General features: G+C 37.0%; 1 protein-coding gene across 1 annotated transcript; it reads right to left on the bottom strand.

Annotated features, from left to right (window-relative positions):
• Positions 1-289: 289 nt before the first annotated feature.
• On the bottom strand, positions 290-15,355 carry lama4 (laminin, alpha 4). Its single transcript, XM_051137771.1, has 7 exons — positions 15,072-15,355; positions 8,233-8,334; positions 7,362-7,489; positions 4,316-4,396; positions 3,998-4,212; positions 2,670-2,770; positions 290-2,515 (listed from the first exon to the last, which is right to left on the bottom strand). The coding sequence occupies exons 1-7, from the start codon at positions 15,165-15,167 to the stop codon at positions 2,024-2,026; spliced, it is 1,215 nt and encodes a 404-aa protein (XP_050993728.1). The 5' UTR covers positions 15,168-15,355; the 3' UTR covers positions 290-2,023.
• Between the last annotated feature and the right edge of the window lie 414 nt (positions 15,356-15,769).

Here is a 15,769-nt window from a genome sequence, read left to right on the forward strand (position 1 = left end):
CTAGCGACTTGTTAATCATGCTAAAATAATGCTAAAATCATGCTAGCGACTTGCTAGTCATGCTAAAATCATGCTAGCGACTTTGCTAATCATGTTAAAATCATGCTAGCAACTTGCTAGTCATGCTAAAATCATGCTAACGACTTGCTAAAATCATGCTAGCGACTTTCTAGTCATGCTAAAATCATGTTAGCGACTTGTTAATCATGCTAAAATCATGCTAGGGACTTGCTAGTAATGCTAAAATCATGCTAGCGACTTGCTATTCATGCTAAAATCATGCTAGTGACTTGCTAAAATCATGCTAGCGATTTGCTAGTCATGCTAAAATCATGTTGGCGACTTGCTAATCATGCTAAAATCATGCTAGCGACTTGCTAGTCATGCTTAAATCCTGCTAGCGACTTTGTTAGTCATGCTAAAATCATGCTAGTGACTTGCTAGTCATGCTAAAGTCGTGCTAATGATTTGCTAGTCATCCTAAAATCATGCTAGCGACTTGCTAGTCATGCTAAAATCATGCTAGTGACTTGCTAGTCATGTTAAAATCATGCTAGTGACTTGCTAGTCATGCTAAAATCATACTAACGACTTGCTAAAATCATGCTAGCGACTTGCTAGTCATGCTAGAATCATGTTGGCGACTTGCTAATCATGCTAAAACCATGCTAGCGACATGCTTTCTTTCTAACTAATCTTTCTAACTAATCTTTCTTTCCTTTCTAACAAATCTTTCTTTTTTCTTTCGTTCTAACTAATCTTTCTTCCTTTTTTCTTTCTTTCTTTCTAACCAGTCTTTCTTCTTTATTTCTAGCTAATCTTTCTTTTTTCTTTTTCTTTCTTTCTAACTAATCTTTCTTTTCTTTCTTGCTTACTTTTCTTTCTAACTAATCTTTCTTTTTTCTTTTTTTACTTTTCTTTCTTTCTTACTTTTCTTTCTTTCTTACTAATCTTTCTTTTTTCTTTTTTACTTTTCTTTCTTTCTTACTTTTCTTTCTTACTAATCTTTCTTTTTTCTTTCTTTCTAACTAATCTTTCTTTTTTATCTTTCTTCTTTCTTTCTAACTAATGTTTCTTTCTTTCTAACTAATCTTTCTTTCTTTCTTTTTCTTTCTAACTAATTTTTCTTTTTTTCTTTATTTATATCTATCTAGCCTATCTATCTTCAAACTTTATCAATCAAACTAAAACTATTTCAAATTGAAAACCTTTAAACTTTCTTTAAACTAAAAGCTTTTAAAACTACTTAAAACTTACTGGCTAGGCTTTCTCAAGCCAACTTAAAGTTTGCTAACAAACTTTTTATCTAGTTACTTATTATCATGCCTATTATTAACATATTGGCTGTTTATTAGTACTTAGAAAGCACCTATTGTGCATGACCATATTGTATATCCCCAGTCCCACCCAACACCTAAACTTAACAACTACCTTACTTACTATTAATAAGCAGCAAATTAGGAGTTTATTATGGCAAAAGCTGTAGTTAATGGTTTGTTAATAGCTAGAACTGGACCTTAAAATCAAGTGTGACCAAAGCATTGTTAACATTGTTTTTTAATTTTTGTAACTATATTTATTTGTTTGTTTGTTTGTATGTAGACACACCAATGATCACTAAAACACCGTAAGTAGCTGGGTTTAAACTACTTGAAAAAAATTATGAATTACTGCTTAAGACAACTGTTATCTCTTTCATTTTCTATTTGACACATTGTTTCAACACACCCAAACTCAAAACTTGCTTGGGCCACAAATGGGGCTGGTATGTTAAGAGGGAAATGATGATGTAATAGGAAATACATTATTAATGTAAATCCCCATTCTTATGTGCAGATGGCCAAGCGACTGTGTGGGTGTATAGATCCCTTAACAAAATTATAAATGATGGGTCATGGGAACAGCTGTTCAACTGTTCTGCTCAGGACAAGGGTGATGAAAAATGACCCTCTGCATTCTCACACCAAATTCACAAGCCAGATGGAAGTGGTATTGCAGTGAACCAAAAAAAGTGCTGTTTAAATTACTTAAAACTATTGCTACAGTAAGTGAAGTTTTCATTGCTGATCTGTTGGGCACTTTCAGGTTTTGGTGTGGATCTTTTAGGTTTTGGTGTGGATCTTTTGAAGTCTTGAGGTTGAGATTGGTTTGATAAGTCTTTTGAAACCATGAATTTTAGAATTTTTTTTTTTTTTTTGTTTGAAACCCAGTGTAAACACAACCTAATAAACATAGTTTCAGAATAACTACAGAGTCTTGACATTGCAATCCTGAACCTGAATTCCTGCTCCAGCTGTGAATCATGCCATATGCAGTGAGATCGCTCAGACTTACTCTTGCAGCCGGAAGGGCTGTAATCCCAGAATCCTGGCAGGCAGCGCTCACAGTACCGGCCTCCAGCCCCCGGGCGGCACTGGCAGCTGTGTGTAAGAGGGTGACAGGTGGCACGGAGGGCGGCAGAGGCACATTCACACCGACGGCAACCCATGCAAGTGCCAAATCCGGAATAACCCTCCTATATATGCAAAATTAGAAGATTCTCAAAAGATATGGCAGATTAAATCCGCTCAGTATGCACATGTATTTGAGCATATAATTCATGCATTCTAAGAAAAAAGATGGAATTTCCGGGCCTTATATTTCCTTGAGTGTGTCATGAATGTTCATACCTCACATCTGTCACATAGGTGACCTGTGACTCCAGGTTTACAGTGACAAACACCTGTCCTGTCATCACATGATGCAGTACCACATTTATCACACTGACACTCTGAAAAACAGAGAGACTCCTTATAACAACCCTCTAAAACAAGAAAAACTAATTTACTTGAGCAATTAATATAAAACATATGAAATATACTCAACATATTTAGGACAATCTAACTAATACAACAATACTAAATGAACTAGTGATGTTAGTTTTGGACGGGTCTGTATATGGTTGATGCTGGAGAGTTTGGAGAAACTTGCTTGAAATGATTATTTTTGCACTTCTGTTTGATATTGCTACAGAGGCATAATTACACACATTTGTAAAGTTTTACCACTATGGATTAAGAAAAACTACAAGTACAGTTGCCATAATACTCCATATTTACGTAGGGCAGTCCTGGTTTGACAAGCAAATCAGCAAGCAAATCTTTTAGCAAATCAGCTTGCGATGCATCTGTTTGGCACTGCTTGAACTCTACAAAGTAGAAATAATATTCACAAGTAGCTCTCTTCATGTATGTGCACTGAATGCTGTTACCAGCCTTTACAAAAATTTACTATGGTTTCACTACAAATAAAACCAGAAAGCCATGGTTGCTATAGTTAAACCATGGTAACCACAAATGAACCATGATCTTGCTATATTAACCACAGTTTAACCATACTATTTGTAGTAAAACTGGTTATACAAATGGTAATCAATAAAACCATGGTTAATTTTCATAAGGGAGAAACAGAGAGGCATAATAAGCAGATGTGCATGTAGTTCATCTGAGCCTAGACTACCCAACTGCTTGACATGTTAAAGACTGTTAACGCTGACTATGCCAGCTGGACTTGAATGCTAATTATCTAAAAATCATTTAACTTACATTCAGCAGTTGCACATGTGTACAAAGGAAAAAAATACAATGTAACTACTGGGTCATGTTAACACTAAGCCACAATTGGTCAGAGCATAAAAGGGTTTACACAGTTTACAGCTTAAGAAATTGAGGTATGTAGACACCTCTGTTGTCTAGATATTACCAGATAACTTTTTACATCAGGGGTCACCAGAGCCGGTCCTGGAGGGCCGGTGTCCCTGCAAAGTTTAGCTCCAACCTTAATCAAACACACCTGAACTAGCTAACCAAGGTCTTACTAGGTATACTTGAAACTTCCAGGCAGGTGTGTTGAGGAAAGTTAGAGGTAAACTCTGCAGGACACAGGCCCTCCAAGAACAAGTTTGTTGACCCCTGTTTTTACATGGTCAGCAAAGTATTGTACTGTTGCTGGCACATACCCCGACAGTCTTTAGCACTGATGGCATCCCCATAGAAACCTGGTGCACATCTTTCACAGTTGTCACCAGAGGTGTTACCCCAACAGTTCAGGCACTGGCCCGTCACATTATTGCACTCGTTGAAGATAAGATTTGGGTCAGAGTTGCCATTACAATCACACTTTTTGCAGGAATTCCCCAGCTCCATTGGATTGCCATAGTAACCTGGAGCACATCTTGGTGATGAGAGAAGGAAAATATAATTAAGGAATGAAATCGAAAAAACCAACCTCAAAACTATATACTGTATAACATGTTATTTGTGGGTGGAGAACGAACCTCTCGCAGTAGTGTCCAGCATACCCATCCTGGCACACACATCTCAGAAAATTACCTCTCCTATCACAGTGAGTTGCAAAGCTGAGAACACACACAAGAAACATCAGAGTCATCCTTCGGGAAGCTATTTCAGGATTTCAACATTATTTTACCAACTATTTCACATTAATTTTTTCCAATCATCTATAAAGATCACAATAAGATGTCACAATAAAACATCATAAGATGTTATTAATTTCCATGAGTTTTCCAGGCCTGGAAATACGATGACAAAATCACTGTAGGCTGTTTTTAAAAGTAATACCACTAAAGACTGGATGATCATTAATTTTCTTTATATTAAATTAAAAAAAGATATATTATTATTGGACCAAAAATCTGTACACACAAGATCTTTGGATACTTGGATACAATTTGCATCCAGAAAGATGTAGCCTACTATTATTCATTCCTCTGCATTTGGGTGTTAAATCAGACAGCAACTTGAAAACTCTTTTGAAATCATATTTTCTATGTTACCAAAACAGCCTTTACCCACATTGAACACAGTATTTATGCACATAGTAATTACAATTTTAAAATTACTATAGTAAAATTATATAAATGCATAAAGTCCTTTGCATGTTTCTGAACCAGAATTACTTACACTTCACATAATAGACCTGTTGATGGCACAAAACAGATAGTTATATGTTTTTTAGCCGATTTATTAACAAGACCGAGAAATGTGAGATTGTTTAAGATGCACATAATCTATAGAAACGCAATCACAACAACATTTCAGACTGACAGATATAAGTAAAAATAAACAGGTGTTTTCTGAGTTTCAAGCAATTTGTTAGTGTTTTGTACACACTGACATAATAATTATAATTCAAATGCATTTTATTGACCACATTACTTTTGTTATTAGAGGGACAATTTTAGCTAATTCTGAAAAAAAGGGCAGGGGCTTGAGCCCCCAAAACACCCCCAGGCACGTGCCTGACGAATAGGAGATTGTCCTGCATCTTCCAAATCAGTACTCAGCAATAGTAATTAACTACATGTGCTTACTGTAGGGTTAATGTTATTGGTTTATTGTTAGCTACTTGTAGTTATGCATAAGTAATGTGTTACTATGTCACCGTCAAATAAAATGTTGCCATAGTTCAATAAAATTTTGCTCCTAAAGTCTGCTTTCCTGATAATGTTCAGAGAAGAGCTTCTCAAAATCTTATATCCCTATTGTAAAGGAGGTCAACTATGCAGAATATGATAGAAAACCAAATAATGTGCAAGACTTGAAAGGTGTGGTGTGTATTTTTATGTATTGTTTCGGAAGGTATTGTACTGCACGGAAAGCTGCTGAATCTATGACCGGCAGTGGCGGCTACTGGTCTGTCAAATAGGGGGAAGCTCATTTTCGGCCTACATCATAAAATTGTCTATTTATTTATTCACAAGAATGTGCCTTATTGTCATAAGTAAGTCACAATGCAAACAATCGTAAAAAAAAAAAGCTTTAGTTTTATTATGCAAAATATGATGCATTTTTTCTTTTAGTCAGATGCTACTATATAGTATAAATATTTTGCAATTTAAATAAGGTTATTATGGAGATTTATTTATTTATTTATTTATTTATAAAGTATTTTAATAGAAATATAAGGTTTCATTATGTTATGTTAAAATTTTTCAAGATTACTATTTATATATATATATATATATATATATATATATATATATTTATATTTATATTAATTTATAGTCATCCTCCATGTTAATATTTAATGTAGTAATCTATATATATATATTGATTACTACATTAAATATTAACATGAATGAATGAATGAACGATCTAAAAAAAATATTAAACTCTGTAAAAGTGAAACAAGGAATGTGGTGTATAATTGTGTGAAATGTATGATGAAAATCAAGCAATTTCGCCAAGCAAATATAAAGAAATAGGTTGCAGCAGTTTTTATTTCGACTGAACTTGAGAAATCCGCGATGGGACTGAGCGCGAATAGCTCCAGCGATTCCTTATAGTACAAAATCGCTGTCAGTCAAAAGGAGATGCAATCTTTCGACAGACCCTCCAATCATCACGCAGAAGCTCGGAGTCCAGACTCCTCATTTGCTCCTCATTCACCCCCAGAGACGCTGAGCGTCCGTGGGCGGGACATAATCGCAGCGTTTATCCAATGACCGTCTAGTTTCAAAGCACTGAAAAAAAACGTTCAAAGCAGCCGCATTGAAGTCAATGGACGCTGGGCTTCAACGGGGAAATGCACTGTGATGCTACGGGAATGTATGAGAAGAAAATCAAGTCAGCCGACCTGCTATATCTAACTGATTCTGAACGAACTCGTCTTTGAGATGAACGTTTTCTAACGCATTTTTAGTCAATAAAATGTTAGTACAATAGTACATAATTTGACTATTAATTTTGTGACATTATAGGGGAAGCTGAGCTTCCCTTGCAGTCTTAAAGAAATCGCCACTGATGACCGGTATCCCTAGGACCAGCATAAACCAGCAAAGGACCAGCTAAAACCTACATTAAAACCTACCTAACCAGCATATGCTGTTTTTTTCAACAGGGTATACTGTCCTGCAGAACACTAATCAAACACACCTGTACCAGCTAATTAAGGTATTCAGGGTTACCTGATATTTACAGGCAGGTGTGTTGAAGCAGAGTTAGAATTGAAGTCTGATATCTACTTTGTGCCGTTGTCGTGTCTTTCTCTCACTGCATCTATGTAGTTAATTACTGGGAGTTTTCCACCTACTTGAGGAATAAAAGCCTCCCACATGGAGGTCTCTGGACTGCAGCCAAACATGTTGTTATGTACACAGTTGATGTCAGGCTTAAAATGTAAACCAGATGCAGTTGCACAAGTAACAACACTAGTAATGAAAATAACTTTGTTGATGCATATAATATAACAAAACTGAATAAAAAAACTAAAGTCATCAGTTATATATATATTTTGTTCATGTTGCTGTTATGGTTTGTGTCAGCATGCTTTGTCTAGCCAGAGCTGAAGTCTGGACTCACTTGTTAGATTCCAGTGACAGCGGGCAGGCACATGGTCTACAAACAAAGGTGCCTTCAGGAAGAAACACAGGTAAATATCTATCTTCACACTGCTCACAGAAATCTCCAACGGTGTGGTCCTGACATTCCTGAAACACAGAAAAAGTGAGGTGCATTTCAGCCAAATGTTCCAAACACAAAGGCTGGTTACACTGGCAAGGTTACAGGAAGGTTACAGGAATGTTAAACTCTATCAGCACCATATGTCAGGGCACTTTGACTCCAGTCCTGGAGAGCCAGTGTCCTGCACACTTTAGCTCCATCCCAAATTAAACACATCTGACTTTAATTTGCCAGTAATACTGAACACTTTGTTCCAGGGTGTTTGGTTATGGTTGGAAGAGGTCTGTCATATGTGCATGCTTTCAACTACCACATAGAAGAATTTCTGAATTCTGAATCACTATGGTACGCCTATAATAAGTTTGCATATTCTTTTGACTGGTTCTGGTAGGAGCTGCTGTGGAGTAACTCGTCATAGACATAAACAGAGAGAAGTAGCTCCAGCTACAGTGTTCTTCCACAAGACGCATGCAGTTATGTTTATTAATCGCTAGACCGCCAAAATACAGCTTTAATTAAAAATATTTAGAATTTAAAATGTAAAGTTGACTGACCTTCTAATTATGTATTTGTGGCCTAAGGTGTTTCATTTATTGTTTCATTCAGTTATTCATCCAAATACCATCTTCTTCTTGGTGTTCAAAAAAAATTCTTCCATATGGTTTTGCTTACATTTTACAGATAGATGGCTGGTTATTGATGTCATGGAATACTGTTAGAAAAGACAGATGATTTAAACTAAGACAGAAGTTTTGAAACTAATACTTACAATGCATATCCCAGTGATGTCCTCACAGCTATCAGCATGGCCTTTACAGTTACAAGGGAGACATGTTTCTTGCTCACTCCGGAAGAAACCTCGTGCACATACCTACAATACAGAAATAGACAAACATAAGCATCAACATAGTCATGATATCTGCCATATCTCTAATAAATGTGAGTGTTTCTTTTTTTTTATCAGATATTGATTTTTATTAAAACAGACACACTTTTTCCTATTGGTATTTCCTATATGCTGACTGAGCCTGGTTTCTCCCAAGGATTTTTTTTTCTCCATTTCTGTCAATGATGGAGTTTTGGTTCCTTGCCGCTGTGCCCTTAGTCTCCTTTAGTTGGGGACACTTAATTTCCAGCAATATCGTATACTATTTGAACTCAACTGAGCTGGATGATGACATCAACTGAATTCAATGATGAACTTCCTTTAACTGAAAATTGAGTGTTTACTGTTGTCCTTTTGCATTATTGACACACTATTTCCTATTTAATACTGGCCGATTTCTTTCAAATTTGTCACAGACCTTTGGGACTGTGAGTCAAACATGCCCACCGAGTTTTGTTCCGAACAGCCTTTGTTAACCTTGTCTATAGGTGCTCAAATTTTATCAGCCAATGGTGGCTGTTTTTTTGTTTTTGTTTTTTTTGAGATACGCAAATGTCCCCATAGACACTTGTGGCACTTTGGACCTGTACTACAAAAATATTCAGTCCTAGCCCTAGAACTGTGTCTTTTCTGTTTATTAACCAGTGTCATTAAGGATCTATAGGCAAATGATTAGCTGAACTTGCCCTAATTTATAACACAGAATAGATGAAGTTTCAAACCATCGTGCTTGAAAGCAATATGGGTTCACAGCTGTTTCACATTAGCACACATTCTTTGCTGATAGATCAGCCAAAGTTAGAACACCTCCAACAGGAAACAAACAAAAACAACAACAGTTCATCTCATCTGCCTTTCTTTGATCAGTGGGGGCTGGGACATTCATAAATAGATATGAGACTAAATCATGTCAACAACACACTGATTAAAAACAGGAGCCAAGGTTAAGATATTTCATCAAAATGACATGCTAAAAACATGCTAAACATTAAAAATTGACTAACTTTACACCAACCAGTTCCTCTCGTCGTGTCTGATGCGATATAGGCTTCTACTGCTCAAATTTAATTCAGTGTGCTATATGTGTCAAAGTAAAAGGATCTCCATATGTCAAAGGCATGAAAGATCCCATCATCCACACTTCATTCTGGGGCCACTCACTCTCTCCTCTCTCTTTTGCCTCCTTTCGGTCCAACGATTTCTAGTAAAACTCTTGGAAGAGTAATGACTAGAATAGATAATGTACAGTGCCTCCATCATGGTAAGACTGGCATGAAAATTAACCAGAAATTACTTGTAAGATGCTCACATAGTGTTTACCAAGCATTTAATGGCAGTTTCAAAAATAAGTTACTGACTATGAAAAAAAAAATATCTGTCTTAACATCAACATCAGTTCTTGTAAAGAAAATATATTCAGAATATTGTTGTTACTGTATTATTGCAGCTATTTTGAAGAAATGTGAAAGAATTATCTATATTACCATGGTTGTTGATTGTTGTTTTTTAAAGACATTTATTAATATATTTACTTACTTACCCACCTATAAACTGATTAAACATATAATGAATCTGGACCGTGATTTTACATTGGACTAAACAACTCCGGCAGAGTGAAGATTTTGCCTCCTCATGTCAGAACATGACCACATGTCATTTCCATGCTATCAACAAGACTCAATACATTCCAAAAGACACCTACTAAAAAAGACAGGGTAAGCTTTGCAGTATTGTGACAGTTCTCTAGGTTCAGCTATACAAGACTGTTGTGTGTGTAATGTGATATGACCCAAATGGCTATCCTGCCAATAGACACCCATGGGACTCTCAGAGCAAAGGACCGTGGGAAGCTGAAGCTTCCCGTTTGAGTCATCATTACTGCTTAAAAGAAGAAGCCTGAGAAACCAAACATCCACTTTGAGTGTGTGCTTGTATAAATGAGATCTGACAGTTATGATTCATGATGTTTGTGGTTCATATTATTGTTATGTTGTTTAATGTATGACTAACGTTCTAAAGTGTGCAATTATTTTCAGGTAAATGCACAGCAAAAGTAGTTCCAGGCAGATCTTAACTGCATTACATTTCAAAAAGTAATGTGACGTAGCCAAGCATGTCCCATACTCTAAAATATTCCCAATTCATTATTTTCAACTCCCCAAATTATTTCCATGTCTTTGCCACAATTTTAGTTCAGCAAATTAAAAGCTACATGTCATTTCTCACTAATAAAAATACTGTTCTTGAAGATTATGAATATATAAATTACATATGGTGTGGTGTATGGTAAACAGAAGATCAAATGTACGTGCTTGCAGAAGATTAAACATTTTAAAGACATTAAGTCTCAGAATGACATCCACATCATGAATATTATTTCCACGCATATTGACTTCTGTTGTCCACCCCACATATCCAAACGCCCACCGCAAGAACGCATCCTTAAATGAGTGGCATGAAAGTAGCTGTGTTGTTAGTAGTATGCTGTAGTGTAGTGAGAACTGTTTAATTCAATCAGTTCCCACTGCAAGCCAGAACAAAGCTGACCTTCATACATCACACTCTCTCACTTTTTTACTTCTGAACTGTCTGGAATGTACTACGACTAAAAGTGGAGTAAATAATGTTTTCAATTTAAGTTTTCTGCTCAGTAGAAAAATGGATGGGTTCATACATTCATCATTTTATAATTACAGATATAGACACGTGGGAAAAAATACAATAAATGTGTTTTAAATGATGAATCTGTCTCTTCTACATAGACCTCAATGACCAGACAAGCTCTTGGCACAGTTCCCTATGGACAGCTAAGTAATAAGGAATATTCCGAAGTATAACAGGTAACCATAAGAGTGACTCCACTAAATTTTTGTTATTATTATTATTATTTTTAAATCATTTATATGTGTTTTGGCTCAGAATGAACAGCAAAGCAGACCAGACTTTAGTCTGGTGAGTTTGATTCTCAAGGAATGCATGAACTCATAAAATGTGTACTTGTAAATGTACAATGTGAGCTGCTTTGGTTAAAATATTTGCTTAACAGATAAATGTTAATAAACACAAGTCCCATTTCAGGGGTTCCCACTCTGTGAAATGGCAACAGTTATTTCGTCCTTGGCTGTAACCCACCCCTCTCTCTCCTTCTCTCTCTTACACTGTTTACATTATTTTAGTGAAACTACACACCAACTAAGAAACACACAACAGTGCATACCAGATCATAACAACACTTCTATTTGGACAACAGTATAGGAGTGCAACAGTTAGTTTTGGTCCTCACATTTGATTGGCCAAGCAGTGTTCTAAGAGTTCTGATATAGAATATAAAAGCACACTGAGACATTTCAATGCTTGTCAGTGTTCAGAGCAATTCAGAATATGTATGCAGTGCTGAATGGAAGGAAATGTTATATCCATGATCGCGCAGAGCATGTTTCTCTGAGGAACTGGACAACCAGGAGTAGAGGTAGAGCAGAGTGATTATAGAATGCCGTGAGTGGAATATCTGTTGCTCTGCTCCATTCATATATGCTATTCTAGACCAGCATTCTTTGTGTTACATGGTGAAAACACAAACCTTCAGTATTTGCTTTTTGTCTTAACTGTTACAATTGGAAAAGAATAACTGAAAAAATATGCATAAATAAATAAATACACAAACAAACAAACAACTATATTTGATGGAAGGTCATAGCAGTTAAAGATGAAAGCCTGTAGCCTCAAGAAAATGAGTAGTATTGATCATGGATCGCTCAAAATGTAAACCATCCATTGTTAAAATAAAGACACTAAGAACTAAAAAGAGTTTGCAGTTAAAAATACTATAATAAATCATGATTTACATGCTACATATGGAATACATTTAGGGAGCTTTCACAACGGGCATGTTTGCTGAAGTCTGAGTCCAAGCTTGTTCCCAGCGCCCCCACAGCATTGTTCTGATTTTAGACTTAATTCTGTCCAACCCTGGTGCATTTGCTTTCATCTTGCATCATTTGTAACAGCTTCTGCCATTTACAAATGGTAATGTTGCTTAGCTAACAGATTGATAATCTAATACACAGTACACCAATACTAAGCTGCTGACGGAAATTAAATGGTAATTAAAGCTGCAAGCAGCGTTGAAAGGGCCCTCGCACCCGGGCTCACAGCCACCCAGTGACTTTAGGAACAATATGTTTTTAAAGTGGTAAATATAGGAGAAATATGTCAGTCATGTGCCAGACTTCCTGCTGACAGATGGTGGCACTTTGACTATAACTGAACATTGGCATGCAGATGTCTTCAATCCAGGACTTTGATCAAACATATGAAGTTTGGTGCAGACTGAACATGGTATGTTTGAGTTGGTGTAAAGCATGACATATCATGTTACCAAGAGGTGGCGCTATGATTATAACTGAATATTGGCCTTTAATATGCTCAGGTCAGGACTCTTACCAAACATGTTAAGTCTAGTGCAGATTAGACATTGCATGTAAGACATTAAGGTAGTGTAAAACAAGTCATTTACTGTTGCCAGGCGGCGTTATGATTATAACAGAATATTGGCCTTTTTAGATGTGTTCAGGCCAGGACTCTTATTAAGCAGGTGAAGTTTGGGGCAGATCAGATATTGTATGGCTGAGTTATAACAACTTCCTTTTTTAATGTGGTGAATGTTTGTCAGGCCGCCAGTAGTAGCCAGACCTTCAGACTGACGGCAGAAGGTCTGGGAACTTTGGCTGCTTAGAATGGCCAGGGCCTGCCAAAGAGGCCATATGACTGACAGGTACAGCAACCAATCATGTTTCATTTTGTGCCGCATCATGTTTAGGGACGTGGAAATGTTGGCACAATAACAGACTCTCAGACATATTTTAAAGATTCTATGCCACAAACTTTATTTTTCACATACTTTTGAAAATCCAGCATTTAGTTGATCCTGATAAGCTCTTGTTGTCACAGTTGTAAAGACGGCGGCTTTCTTCTTTCGTGAGAGGGTTTGGCACCACAGCATTTTTGTTTCCAGGCAGAACATTAAAAAACGCAACACACACGTCTCCCGGAAATCCTGTATAATGTAACGAATCGAGTGACGACTTTGAAACTCCTTAAGTGTTTCCAGCTAAGTGTGCCTTATGCTTTAGACGTTTAGCCAACGTTCTGTGGCCGTGACATCTGAGGCTGAGACTAGGCCACCACGGACACGCCCTTTAACGAAAACTCAAGTCTTCGCAATTTAACACAAAGGGTTTTAGATTACACTGACCAAATTTGGTGTTGATCCGTTTAAATCTCTAGGGGGGAGTTTGTTTAAATACAACACCTGAAAATGGCACAAACGACACAAAACTTGCAGAGAATTTTCGAAATAACAGACTTCCTGCTGGGTCTCGAACTTCATACTGAGGGACTTTTTTGTAGGTATTGGCGTGTTACATGTGTCTACCGAATTTCGTACATGTATGTGAAACATAGCTTGAGGGGCACTTTCTTTGACACTTCCCATTTTTCCACACCCACTTCTGAAAGCCATATCAGATTCATGATAGTTTCATGAGTTTTCGAGCATGTTTATGACCTCAAAAATGCAATTCATATTAGAGGAGAAGAGCAATTACAAGAGGGTCCTCACACCACAAAGATATTTTAACAATATCTGTGTGTGTTAAGTAAAATCATGTATCAAATATTTAATATGAACTAAGTGACCTTGTTCTACCAAATTCCCACAAGAAGCAGCATTATTTTGTTACTTGTGAACATGTCTAAAAAAATGTTTAGTTAGGGAGCTTTCTAGGCTTTGGAACACAACTTGAATCTTCTCTGATCCTCAGGGAATGTATCAGTACAGTATTCTCACTTTTCCCATTGGAGCAGTATATGTCTCCCCAACAGATGGCCTCCATTCGCCTCTGTTGCATTTCCGGTGGGGAGTGACTATTAGACCATCTAGACTCTGAACAGCTGCTGGCTGGGTAGGTGGGGGTGGGGAGGGCAGGGAGTTTTGGGGTGGGCAGTTTTGCAGAGCGTGAGACGCAAAAACTCCTCTCTCTGTAAAGACCTTTTTAAACAGCTTTTTTTCATAGCATATTTAACACTGAACCTGATGATTATTTTAGCATTAAATTCAATACAAGAAGTTCACACCCAAACAGCCATGTAAAACATTTCATCCTGACCCAGCAACTTTTAACAAATCTGAATATTTCCAGTAACAACACCCCAGAGAAAAGTGATATTGCTCTAAAGTTGCTCTTGAAGGTCCAATATGTTTCATTTTAAGATCTGTTTACATACCGTAGCACTTTTCACAATACACTTTGTTTCAAAGCGACTGTCTCTGTCTATTTATATATATTTTTTCTATAATTCCTCAGAAGAAACAAAAACATATATGAGGCACTCACTGACATTCAGTAAGTACTAGCATAGCCTAGCTCCGATAACAAGAACGCTGAAATTGATTCGATTAGATTAGAGATATTTGAGTGTATTGAAATCTTATTTTGATTGCCGTCTTTCGTTTCTGATAATTCAGAGCACACACAGCACTAAAAAGAATGGAACACTTGAAAAAACTGCTCTGGACAGAAGTATACTTGCAGCATCTGCAACAAGTAGGCTATAACAAGTGGTACAGGAACTAAAATCGACATTTTAGTTGTTTATTTAAAACTTTTGGCATATGTTGTTAATTCAAATATTCTTTTCTCAGCCATAAAGAGAGGACTTACCCTGTGGACTGTGTTTAAATGTTGCGAGGAAGCTGTGTGCGAGAGTGCTGACAAGATGCAGAGAACACAGATAGATCCAAACAGCAGAGAGGCCATGATTCCCCCCGCAACAGCTCTAAATGCCCAGGCAGTATGTGTTGTTGTGTTCCCTGCTGTAGTCTTTCTCACATCTACTTCTCCCTTGGCTATTTTTTGTCCCTACTCAAGCCTGAGCTGCTGTTCTGTTCTTCTCTCGCTTACGCCCTGCCCTGCCAAGCTGGACTTCCTCCCTCGCTTACCCCTGGCCCCCCTTTTCCTCACCACACATTTTCCTCACAAGATCTTGCATGGAAATCACATGCAGCTGAGAAAAATCAATTTGAACAATCCAAACCGAAGAAGTAAAATCTCTAAAAACTCTTTGTGTTTTCTCTTGTAACTTCTGCTGTTGTTACTCTTAATGCAAGTATAATGTCAGCAGATTGGCAGAGAGTGAGTAACTGATGGCTCTTTGCTCATTACGCTACCCTTTGACCTTGGCTGTGGCCCTCCCCCTCCCTGTGGATGTCTCGTAACATTTCTAACACACTGGAAACACCATTGCCCACAACACACACATATTTAGATGAAAGCGTGACAATATATTCTTTCTTATCTGACACTCTCCTAATGAGCTGATGAATCAAGTAAGAAAAGGGAGAGACATACAAAAGTGCAAA

This window comes from Labeo rohita, chromosome 20, assembly GCF_022985175.1.
Source record: "Labeo rohita strain BAU-BD-2019 chromosome 20, IGBB_LRoh.1.0, whole genome shotgun sequence".
NCBI classification, from domain to species: Eukaryota; Metazoa; Chordata; class Actinopteri; order Cypriniformes; family Cyprinidae; genus Labeo; species Labeo rohita.

What these genes read in the sequence shown, in the direction of transcription:
- lama4 (XM_051137771.1), bottom strand. Translation starts at nt 15,167, where the DNA reads ATGGCCTCTCTGCTGTTTGGATCTATCTGTGTTCTCTGCATCTTGTCA. An exon ending in ATTTAAACACAGTCCACAGG is followed by an intron (nt 8,335 to 15,071) that starts GTAAGTCCTCTC and finishes TCTGTATTGTAG; the next exon opens with GTATGTGCACGAGGTTTCTT. An exon ending in CAGTGCTAAAGACTGTCGGG is followed by an intron (nt 2,771 to 3,997) that starts GTATGTGCCAGC and finishes TCTGTTTTTCAG; the next exon opens with AGTGTCAGTGTGATAAATGT.